This window comes from Delphinapterus leucas, chromosome 10, assembly GCF_059928025.1.
Source record: "Delphinapterus leucas isolate spDelLeu-1000000601 "Yukka" chromosome 10, BTC_Dleu_Yukka2, whole genome shotgun sequence".
NCBI lineage: Eukaryota > Metazoa > Chordata > Mammalia > Artiodactyla > Monodontidae > Delphinapterus > Delphinapterus leucas.
In genome coordinates, this window is record NC_143138.1 from 56,632,110 (window position 1) to 56,644,385 (window position 12,276).

A 12,276-nucleotide genomic window follows, 5' to 3' on the forward strand; every position below is an offset into this window, starting at 1 on the left:
TGAGCTAATATGGAATAAGAAGGAATTTTTAAAATATACTCTAGAAAGCTGTATAAGCTACAACATAATGCACAGCCACTTGAAACACGATTTGAACTTTCTTTTTGATACAGCCATAAGTGCCTACCATATAAAAACATAATTCACATTGCAGGAAGACAGAGGGGAACACTATTAAAATTGAATAGCATGTAAGGAAGAAGGGTCAGGGAAATAATTGAGCAAATAATTGAGCAATAATTGAGCAAAAGTAACATCCTTCGTATTTTTAAATCTACACTTTCCTGGGAAGATACTTTATCTCTTCAACTATGGGTTCTTCAATTTTAAAATGAGAGGATTGAGTTAAGTAACATCATAGTCTCTTCTAACTTCAAAACTGTATGATTCAGTGACTTCATATAAATTAATATTCTAGAGGAGACTCATAAATTTGACATCGTATTAAACCTTAAGTAATTTGTATCAGAGCTTAGTGAGATATGCCAAGAAAGAAAATGATATTGATAAACCACTGGGCCTCTCTTAGATATGATCAGCCTATCTCATTGATCCTGCCCTATCTTTTGGATCTTTTAGTCAAAAAAACGTTAACTCGTCCATCCATTCAGATGTTAGTTCAGTCTTTGTGCCCGGGGTTATCGGAAGATATCTTCTAGTAAATTAAAAAACATCATCAGGGGGCTTCCCTGGTGGCTCAGTGGTTAAGAATCCACCTGCCAATGCAGGGGACACAGGTTCGAGCCCTGGTCCGGGAAGATCCCACATGCCACGGAGCAACTAAGCCCGTGAGCCACAACTACTGAGCCTGCGCTCTAGAGCCCGCGAGCCACAGCTGCTGAGCCTGCGTGCCTAGAATCCATGCTCTGCAACAAGAGAAGCCACCGCAATGAGAAGCCCGCGCACCGCAATGAAGAGTAGCCCCCGCTCGCCACAACTAGAGAAAGGCCGCGCACAGCAACAAAGACCCAACGCAGCCAAAAGTAAATAAATTAATTAATTAACTAAAAAAAAACCCATCAGGCCTCCTGAGATATGTTTCTCAATATTATGAATGTGAGATCAAGAAGGACTACAGAGAAAAGGTAGTAGCGTAACAAGGCCATAATAATGTCACCACAGTATATAGCTCTTCAAGCAAAGTCACCGTGGCCCATTTTTTTAAATAAGGAGATATATTTATTGAAAAGACAACTGAAAAGAAAGCGTATATACTTACAGTTATATAAACTGTGGCATAACAGATACTATCACAGCCCCTTTGCTCTCCCAGCAGCCAGCACTTGCATCTCTGTCAGATGGCTGCCCCCAGGCTGCCAAAACCTGGTTTATCTATATGCACAGAGAATATGCATATCCCGGAAGTATCTTGGAATTTACAGACCCCATGGTGGCTGTTAACCAATGTCTATAAGTACCACTGCTCCCTTGTTTCCTGTGCTGCAACCTCCACTGTCTTCACAGCTTCCCTGAAAGGCTGAGGCAATGTTATCTACCCTTCAAAGGATTTACTTGAAATCACATCTAGTCCTAATATGCTGCTGGGTTGACTTTGGGATTCCTGGAATTAAAAAGGCCCAGTTTTTCATAATGTGTTTATTCCAGAATTGCCTTGGAAGAATATTGAGGATGGCAATCAAAAGGCTAAAAGAAATGGAGATGTGAGAAAAGTCCTATTATATACAAGCGGTGAAACTCTTACTGGGCAACCAGCTGAAGTGTGAGTGGCATCCTGCTGACCCTATTCTGCCATGAGCCCTGTAGTCCTGCACCTTCTGGCCACCAGGGCAGGTGGATTCTTAACCACTGCGCCACCAGGGAAGCCCTGCTGGCTTGTTTCTAATTGCTGTGTCCTCCCCTGCCTCCACCCATGGCTCAGTGAGGGGTAGGCCCCTTCTGCCCAGAGCTACTGGACACGTCATAAGAAGGTGTTTCTCAAACATCATAGTTAAAACTGGTTCATGCAGTCAGTGTCAGAGCACAGCGTCTGTACCGCTAGGTGTCACAATTCATTACTCACCCCAAATAGCTGTGCCCTGACTAAGACACAGAATGACTGCACATTTAGAAACAGCCCTCCCTTCAAGTCCCTATTTCTTTAGTTATTTGTCATTTACTCACATTCTTCCTTGTATGAGGAACATTTCCTTCCCCTTGCCCTGTATCCTCCTAAGTAGATAGGTAATATTTCAGGGTGATGTCAGAACCTAAAGCAATTGGGATGATTTTTAAACAGTATTTCATGGGCTTCAAGGAAAGCAGTTTTGCTTCTGGTTCTAAGAATGAGTCCGGTTCCACCACTTACTGGTTTGGGGACGGAGCACAGTTTATTTGCGTTCATCTGTACAATGGGAGCAACAATCTACCAGCTTGGGTGTGGTGCAGATTAAGTAAAAGGATGTCTGGGAGGAGGTTGGCCCAGTCTCTGGAATACATGTGGTAGCCAGGAAATGTTCCGTGGCTTCTGCCTCCCCACCCCCATCTTCAGTTCCTCCCACAAGAGTAACAGCGTGTAATAACTGACTTATTTCGGCATGAAGGATTTAAATGCAAAATCTTAAGGCAGTCACCCTTAAAGAAACACTGAAGCGTTTATCTGTGAAAACATTAAGATTGCACTCCTTCACTCTTCTCTGTGCCCATGCAGTATTTACATTCTGTTTAGGAGAGTCGGTCAGTAGGCGGAGGGGATCTGGATCCCAGGTGTGTGCTTTGCTCACAGAAAGGACAGGAGCATTAAAGATCTGCTCCTAAAATCTGAAGTTCTAGAGAATTTTGTGGAAGTAGCTTATCCAGAGGCTCCCCTGTCACTCCCCCAAAAGGTTCTGTGTTTTATGTACATAAATGATTGAATCTATTCCCAGCTGAATGCTTTCCTGAGTATGTCACTCAGGCTCCCACCCCAGAGTCATCTGTCCCCCGCAGCCCACATTCAGCAGCTCCGTCTGCCTCCCCGCCCCGGCCTGGGCACCATCTCCTTTCCTGGGCTGCTGCAGGAGATTTTCTGTGTCTCTGAGCATGTTCCACTCCACGTACATGCCCCAAGGATCTCCAGGGAAACACAGGGTCCTGTGCCCTGGTAGACCTGGGGCCATCCTACTCTTTGTGGGAGGCAGTTGCAGTAAAAACAAACAATAAACAAAAGAGACTAAACACCCCTTTAACTGTGTAACCTGGTATCCCCCCAGCTTGTTAGATCACAGACCCTTTCATTAACCTCCCCCTGGTGAACTGGTACATGCTGAGTGAGGAAGGCAAAGTGCAGCTTGCTGTAAGCCACCAGTTCCCCACATGTGCTTAGACTGGACGGATAAACTGGAACTGACAGGCGTGTCTGTCTCTGGAGGGGGCGCTGGGTATCCAGGGGGTGGGGTAGGAGCCAGCTCCTCACTGTGTGCCTCTTGGGAACTTTAAAACTTTCTACTGTTTTGAACACAGCACTAGTCTGCTCCCAACTCCACCAGACTTTATGTGGAGCGTAGTGTGAAGTCCTTGGATCTGCTCACGGCCTTGGGGTTGGTTGGCCTCAGCCTGCCCACCTAGCGCCTCCCACTCCTGCCTCCTTGCCAGCTCCCTGTGAGGTAGCGGCCTCCTCTGTTGAGCATCCCGTCATCTCTCCCTGACAGATGCAGGCAGTGGGGCTGCAGGCAGTGGCTCGTTGGTGCTACTTCTGAGATTTACCCTGCTCCCTTTGGAAGCCCACCTTCCATAGAGCATGCTGGCCTGGGATGCAGGAATACTGATGCTTTATTCCTTCCTCAAACTCTAACTTTTGAGCCCCGGGGGGGGGGGCGGCCAGAGTACCCAGGAGCCAGTGAGACCTGGGCCAGAAAGGTCAAGAACTCCAGGATTGAGCAGATGTGACTCAGAATCCTTATCAGCCTTGTGGCCTGGGGAACTTGTGCCTTCATCTTCCTTTTATTATACAATGGTGGGGAATAAGCCCAGCTGCAGGGTTTGAACGTGTGGCTTTTCTCTGTAGAACAGCGGTCCCCAACCTTTTTGGCACCAGGGACTGGTTTCATGGAAGACAGTTTTTCCATGGATGGGGGTGATGCGGAGGGATGGTTCAGGCGGTAATGTGAGCAGTGGGGAGCGGCAGATGAAGCTCCGCCCACTGCTCACCGCTTGCTGTGTGGCCAGGTCCTAACAGGCCATGGACTGATATCAGTCCACGGCCCAGGCCGTGCAGATGCCAGGCACTGCACTAGAAAACCTAGTGCAGTGCCTGGCATCTTGTAGGTGTTCATTGTGACTATGGACCTATCACTCCCTTGGCTCTTAAAGTCCTCGGCTCCAAAGGAAAGAACACAGGCCAGAAGCCGGACTTCATCCCTGGCTCCATTGATGCCCAGCTCTGGGAAGATGCCAGGCCCCAGTGTCTTCAGGTCTCCTGCCCTAACACACAGTCCATATTTACCTCAAGGCAGAAGAGCTTTGATGATCAAAACACCACGGATGGGAAGGTTAGCAGTGCACTATGAGTACAGATGCTTGCCTGCCTGCCAACTAGGTTATACGAATATTTGGAAGATGACTAAGGTAATGTCTTCCACATGCTAAAGAGACGATGATTTTGTACCATGGGAGGTAGAGCGGGGAAAGCCCCCGCTCATTAGCGGAGTGACCTTGGACAGGACAGTCATCACTCTCGGCCTCATTACCTCATCTAAAATACGAAAGCAATAAAATCCAGCCACACAAGGGTGGCTGTGAGGCTCACACGGGGCAGTCCATGTGGAAGGTCTTTGTAAACTGTTGAAATGCTCTGCACATGTCAGCAGCGCCCGCCGCTCACGTGCCTGTGTGTTTATTGTTTCAGCGGAGAGTGCAGGACGTCATCAGCCCCATCGTGTTCGAGGCCGCCTACAGCCTGGGTGAGCATGTGATGGGAGAGGAGGAGAGGGAGCTGCCGGCCCTGACCCCTGTGCTCCGCTGGAAAAAGGGACAAAAGATTGCCCAGAAGAATCAGGTGAGAACCTGAAAGCTCACGGCTGGGACCCCAGGTGGCAGGTGCCTATGCAGAAGTAATGACCCTGGTGGCCTGGGAGCCCATGGCCAGCCACACCCCCTCCTGGGCCTCCCTTTCCCGATCTGCAAAATGATGAAATGTATGATTTAGGGGTTTGTGTCTAACAACCACGTGATTTAAACTCATCGAGGCTATTCTCAAGCAATTAGAAAATGATGATCTCTTTGAGGTCATGAACTGGCTGCTTGGCCCCGGCACTTGCCTCCTGTTCCTACACTGTTTCCAGAGCTCAGATCAGCACCTAGTGAGTGCTCTACACACAGTACATGTTTTATTGATGGGAGTATGAGTGGGGTGAAGAAGCAAGAACTTCCTCTTGCTAGAATTGGTGGTTGAGTTGAGAATGCCCCGCTCAGGATCTTTGGAAGGCAGAGCACTGTGAGCACAGGCTCTCACCATCCTCCCCAACTCGGCAGATTCCGGGCTGTGCTGCTGTGTGGAGGAGCTGCAGGGTGACGTGGGGTGCAGGCCGTACGAGGCCATACAGGGTAGGAGTGAGCCATGAGCTAACGCTGTGCAGCACCACTGGCCTGTCTGCCCCGAGTCATCTGAGAGATATACAGTGCTGATGACGATGCAGGAAATATGTAAGAAATCTGGGATCCCAAGTCTGGTTCTAAATCTTTAACACCCAAGATCATCACAGATCCAGGACCTGGGGAAGGTCAGACAAAACTGTTTTTTGGCTAAACCAGACTCCTGGGTGGGGTGGGGCAAAGCTGTGGAACCACCCACCAGCCCCAGGCTCCACAGTTCTGACTGCCCTGAGCTTATGGGAAAACTAGCAGATCAGTGACCCACGCCTTGCAGATGAGAGTTGTAAATAGAACCACAGAGAAGTGTTTGGAGTTCGAGATGTAAGATTTTTACCAGGATGTCCTCATTTTCTCCCAAAGTCTCTCCCATGTGGTCTTGGGTCAGGTTCCCCAGAAACAGAGCCTAAGACGGGGATTTAGGAGCAACTTGGTCTAATGAAGCTATGCTCTTAAGAGAACCCCGTAAGGAAAGGGGAAAGAGTGAGCAAGTATGTGGTCTCAGCTAAAGTCTAGCTTTGGCCTGAGGCAGGGAGCTTTGGAGCATAAATTACAGCAAAGAGCCATCCTCTCCTTGAGGGAAGGGTCTGGCCTTTTGTACCCCTTACTCGTCAACCATTGGCTGGCTGTGGGGGATGGAAGGGGAGTGTAGCCCTCCTTGAAGGAGACTCCCTGCAGCTGTGGACAGTTCTTTGGAGGAGGCTGCAGATGTGAGCCGTTAGCCGCCTGTAGCACATCAGCTGGGGGAGGGGCAGCAGTTGTAAAAGGATGTGGGCAGAAGTTGCTACCCGTATACACACAACCTACTGGCAACACTGCCTTTTTGGATGCTTCTTTTGAAGTCAAACATGAACTTTCAAAACATAAGTGACCTGTAGGGTGGCCAGAATGTCCAGCTGGTCACTGATACTTGGAGAAGGCTCTGGGGGAGTGAGGGGAGAGACCAGGAGGATGCTGGGTGTCTAAGTGGTGGGGCAGGGTAGAGGGGAGGCATGAGGAAGATGAAGACAGGAAGATAAGATGAAGAGGCGGGACAGGAAGCTGATGACTCCTACCTTGACTGAGGAGTAGAAGTGTGTATCATCTCCTGACAGTGAAGTTGGGCCAAGAGGTCAGGCTGGGGACCCAGTAAACCAGAATATTATGATAATTCCTAGATCATGAGTTCCCCGTCCTATTAATACTTTGCTCTCTAAGGTGGAATCTTGCTGGCCCAATAAAGTTGGGTTATGGGAGTGGTCCAAACTTGGGGTGCTGGGAATCATTTCAGGGTACCCTGTGCTTGTTTTACCTCTGAAATGACCCTGTGAGGTAGCGGCCTCCTCTCTTGAGCATCTTGCTAGCCCTGGGCATCCCTTCTACAATGAACCCAACTCTCATTTCTACCAATCCATCAGTGGCACAGAGTGGGCCTTCTTTAGTGAAGAGCATCTTAGAACCTTTACTAGCATTTTTAGATTGAGGCAACCTGATCAAAGGCAGAGATGTAGGGACAGATTAGTATGAAAATGCTCTTCTTGGTCACTTATGTTCAAGATGGCCAAGCAAGCATAAATATTTATGTCTGTGCTTCCTGAGACCCCATTATAGTGATTATAAATGAGTAAATCAGAACAGGGAGATGAGTGCTGTTGGGGAAGGGACATCAGCCAATGAGAGAGTCCAGGGATTTTTGGAATGAGTAAAGAAGAAGGAAGAGTGTTGGTGGGTGAACCTTGCACTCTACACGGAGGGGCTGGGCGCCTGTCCACCCATGGGTCCAGAGAGGCTGTAGCCACTGCCAGGCCAGCAGTTTCAGAGGGGTTCAGGAGTGAGAAATGGGGCTGGAAACAGGGAAGGGGGGTGTTAAGTGAAGGTTCGTTTGTGGAAGAGTTGACTTTCTGCCCCTGTCCCCACACCTACATACTCCAGCCATGCAGAATAGCAAGAAGCCAGGCCTTTTATTTTCTAAAGAATTGAATAAACTGGTTGAGATAGTGTAGGTGGGCTGTTTCCCCAGGGGGAAGCCTTATTTCTTCTGGCATTTGGAGCCTCCAATGTAAGAGCTAGCTTCCCCTCCCGCCATCCACCCAAACACCCAGATTTTCCAATCAGCTCTTTTACTTTATTCTTAAAAATGAATGGACAACCAAGGAAATCTGAAATTGAGGGGAAATGTGGTACATGGAGAAAAAAACCAAAATACACCTACAGAATAACTGACTTAGAAGGAAATAAATTCTTTAAGGAACAGAAGAGATTATAACAATTTAAATACCAATTTATACTCTATGTAATAAACACAAGGAGATTCAAGAATATATTCTATCCATTAGAAAGTGGTTGGAATTCTATTTCTTCTTAAAAGAAAGAAAGAACAAGGAAAAGTTTCTTGAAAATTAACAATATGGATGCAGAGCCAAAAATGTAGTAGAAGATAATGATAAGAAATCTCCCAGTAAGCAGAGCTAAAAGACAAATAGAAAAGAGCTAAAGCATCAATCTGCAAGGTCCTATATCCAAGTAATAGGAATATCAGAAAAAGCAAACAGAGAAAATGAAAAACATTATGAGAGATAATGTAATAAAATGTCCCAGAGTTACAGAGAGACACTTTTTTAAATTTAAAGGACCCGCAGACTTGCAAGCAGGATAAACCAAAAATATCCTAGATACATCATTTTGAAATGGTAATACTCCTAACACATAAGGAAAATTCTAAATGCTTCCAGGACAAGGAGTACAGGATGGTGGTAGTGAGGAATATTTGTCCACTAACGACATAATTAGAGTCACACTAAGTTGTCCATTAGACTTCTTATTAGCAAGATTGGAAGAAAGCATATGTGAAATAAGAGCTTCAAAGCTCTGAGAGAAAGTGATTTTGAAACTAGGATTTTATACTTAGCCTAACAGTCAAGTATGAGGTCAAAATAAAGTTATTTTTCAGACAAGCAAGGACGCAGAAAGTTTACATCCCTAGTAGCCTTTCCAAGGAAATCACCTGAGATGCACTCCAAGAAAACAAGGGTGACAATTAGAAGGAGCAATATGGGGGATGTAAGAACTAACTTCTAGAAGTCTAATAATAAGAAATTCCAGGATTACAACTGTGCAGCAAGTCTAAAAAACAGTTGATCAGTTTAGAACGGGGGATCAATGAACTTCGAGAAGAATGAAGCCAGCCATAGCAGAATGACAAGAGAGTAGCAAATATTCAGGATACAGTGTAGATGGAATATATTTTTTCTATGGATAAGAAAAAATAAAGGCAGTCAAAAATTCCCAGGAAAATAAAAACATGGCCAATATGTCATGTTTCAAATATAAGACAAATTAAAATGTGGTGGGATTTTAAGCAAATAGAAGAATATACGGAAGAGAAGGACCTTAATACTAGAAGCATTCTCCCTTAAGCAAAAGTTGAGTATTCTAGTAGTTTAACTTTGCACCTGTAGAGGAAGATATGTAATCATGACACTTGTCTTGGCTCTGCTGTGAACAGTAATCAAGAGGCCATAATGACAACATGATTTATTGGTTGTTAGTATTTACAGTCAAGCCAAATCAGTTATGGTTACAGTACATAGTGTAAATGTCTTTAATTTTACTGTATAGAGTTTAAAATAGAACAAAGCAAGTTGTTTTAATGTCTTAATCTTTTAAATTGGTGAGCCAAGAGATACTGTAAAACTTGATGAAACAAGAAAAAGTTGTGATTACCTAAAATTGCAGAGGTTACCAGTAGAGCAGTGCTTCTTAAAGTGTGGTCGCTGAACCAGCAGCATCAAACTCCCTTGGGATGTTGTCAGAAATGAAAGTTCTTGGACTCCACCCCAGACCCTTTAATCAGAAACTCATGGGTGGGTCCCAGCAATCTGAGCTCTAACAAGCTGATCAGGTAATTCTGATGCAGCTAACATTTGAGAACCAGTGCAGCAGAGGAGCTGAGAGTAACGATTTGCCTGTCAAAATTAGGAAGGTGGATGGTGGGAGGGGGCCTTCATATAGATGAGTTCAATTCTTGTCTGTCATGGAAGGAATTCAGTGAGATAATGTCTAAATCTGATAAATCAAGAAGTAGTAGTATCAGTATATTTTCTAGAGATATGGAAATTTAATCATCAAAAGAAACATAAATGGACATGGGTAAGAGTGGTTCCTCTTGAGAGGAGGACTCTGTATATGGAGGTGTGTGGCAGGAGGTTATTATTTTAACCATGTGATTTCTTTGGTTGAAATTAAAATGAAAGAAAAATATTGTCCTTAGATTGAGAAGATTGTCCAGGAGCCTGAGAAAAATTCTGGGAGAATGATCCTTGCTTTACTCCTTTTCCTGATTATGGCAAAAGAAAAATAATAATAATAATTTAATGATCTTTCTCCATGTGTCTTCCAGATGTTGGCTTAATTTAAGGGAAAGATTCTGAGAGCTAGGCTCACTCTAGGAAGCAGAGCTGATTTTTAACTTGTGTGTATGTGACAGGTCCACAAAGAGCATCTAACCTCTTTCCTAGGAAGGAATAAACTCATTGAAACTCTTCATTTTGCCGGGTAACTTTAGGATTTAAGTGCCTTAGTCTCTTCAACTAAAAGGCACTAAAAGCCCATGTTGGTACATAGGTTGCGCAATAGAGTGGGTTAAATTCTGGCGATCTTTTAGAGTCAGGGTCTGCCCTCATTGATGGTCTAGTTCAGGTGGAATAGCTGCACAGTGTATATAACATGGAGTCAGTGACTAGAGCATGTTTTTTAAAATTTATTTTTATTATTTTTTTATACATCTTTATTGGAGTATAATTTCTTCACAATGCTGTGTTAGTTTCTGTTGTACAACAAAGTAAATCAGCCATATGCATACGTATATCCCCATATCCCCTCCCTCTTGAGCCTCCCTCCCACTTTCCCTATCCCACCCCTCTAGGTCGTTGCAAAGCACCGAGCTGATCTCCCTGTGCTATGCTGCTGCTTCCCACTAGCTGTCTCTTTTACATATGGTAGTGTGTATATGTCCATGCTACTCTCACTTTGCCCCAGCTTTCCCCTCCCACCCCATGTTCTCAAGTCCATTCTCTGTGTCTACGTCTTTATTTCTGCCCTGCCACTAGATTCATCAGTACCTTTTTTTTAGATTCCCTACATATGCGTTAGCATATGGTATTTGTTTTTCTTTTTCTGACTTACTTCACTCTGTATGACAGACTCTAGGTCCACCCACCTCACTACAAATAACTCAATTTCGTTTCTTTTTATGGCTGAGTAATATTCCATTGTATATATGTGCCACGTCTTCTTTATCCATTCATCTGTCTATGGACATTTAGGTTGCTTCCATGTCCTGGCTATTGTAAATAGTGCTGCAATAAACATTGTGGTATATGCTCTCTTTGAATTATGGTTTTCTCAGGGTATATGCCCAGTAGTGAGATTGCTGGGTCATATGGTAGTTCTATTTTTAGTTTTGTAAGGAACCTCCATACTGTTCTCCATGGTTGTTGTATCAATTTACATTCCCACCAACAGTGCAGGAGGGTTCCCTTTTCACCACACCCTTTCCAGCATTTATTGTTTCTAGATTTTTTGATAATGGCCATTCTTACTGGTGTGAAATGATACCTCATTGAAGTTTTGATTTGCATTTCTCTAATAACTAGTGATGTTGAGCATCTTTTCATGTGCTTCTTGGCCATCTGTATGTCTTCTTTGGTGAAATGTCTGTTTAGGTCTTCTGCCCGTTTTTTAATTGGGTGGTTTGTTTTTTTGATATTGAGCTCCATGAGCTGTTTGTGTATTTTGGAGATTAATCCTTTGTCAGTTGTTTCATTTGCAAATATTTTCTCCCATTCTGAGGGTTGTCTTTTCGTCTTGTTTATGGTTTCCTTTGCTGTGCAAAAGCTTTTAAGTTTAATTAGGTCCTATTTGTTTATTTTTGTTTTTATTTTCATTACTCTAAGAGGTGGGTCAAAAAAGATCTTGCTGAGATTTATGTCAGAGAGTGTTCAGCCTATGTTTTCCTCTGAGAGTTTTATAGTATCTGGCCTTACATTTAGGTCTTAATCGATTTGGGGTTTATTTTTATGTATGGAGTTAGGTAGTGTTCTAATTTCGTTCTTTTACATGGAGCTGTCCAGTTTTCCCAGCACCACTTATTGAAGAGGCTGTCTTTTCTCCATTGTATGTTCTTGCCTCCTTTGTTGTAAATTAGATGATCATATGTGCATGGGTTTATCTCTGGGCTTTCTATCCTGTTCCATTCATCTATATTTCTGTTATTGTGCCAGTACCATAGTGGCTTGATTACTGTAGCTTTGTAGTATCGTCTGAAGTCAGGGAGCCTGATTCCTCCAGCTCCGCTTTTCTTTCATAAGATTGCTTTGGCTATTCAGGCGCTTATGTGTTTCCATACGAATTGTAAAAATTTTTTGTTCTAATTCTGTGAAGAATGCCATTGGTAGTTTGATAGGGATTGCATTGAATCTGTAGATTGCTTTGGGTAGTATAATCATTTCCACAATATTGCTTCTTCCAATCCAAGAACATGGTATATTTCTCCATCTGTTTATGTCATCTTTGATTTCTTTCATCAGTGTTTTATAGTTTTCTGAATACAAGTCTTTTGCCTCCTTAGGTAGATTTATTCCTAGGTATTCTTTTTGTTGTGATGGTAAATGGGATCATTTCCTTAATTTTTCTTTCTGATTTTTCATTGTTAGTGTATAGGAATGCCAGAGA

General features: G+C 44.1%; 1 protein-coding gene across 1 annotated transcript in view; it reads left to right on the forward strand.

Annotated features, from left to right (window-relative positions):
* Nucleotides 1-12,276, forward strand: part of ITGA9 (integrin subunit alpha 9) — a 356,219-nt gene that overhangs the window by 172,618 nt on the left and 171,325 nt on the right. Inside the window, exon 16 of the mRNA XM_022553838.3 lies at nucleotides 4,823-4,972. Within this exon, the coding sequence (XP_022409546.1) occupies nucleotides 4,823-4,972 (150 nt within the window). The remainder of the gene's footprint in view (nucleotides 1-4,822; nucleotides 4,973-12,276) is intronic.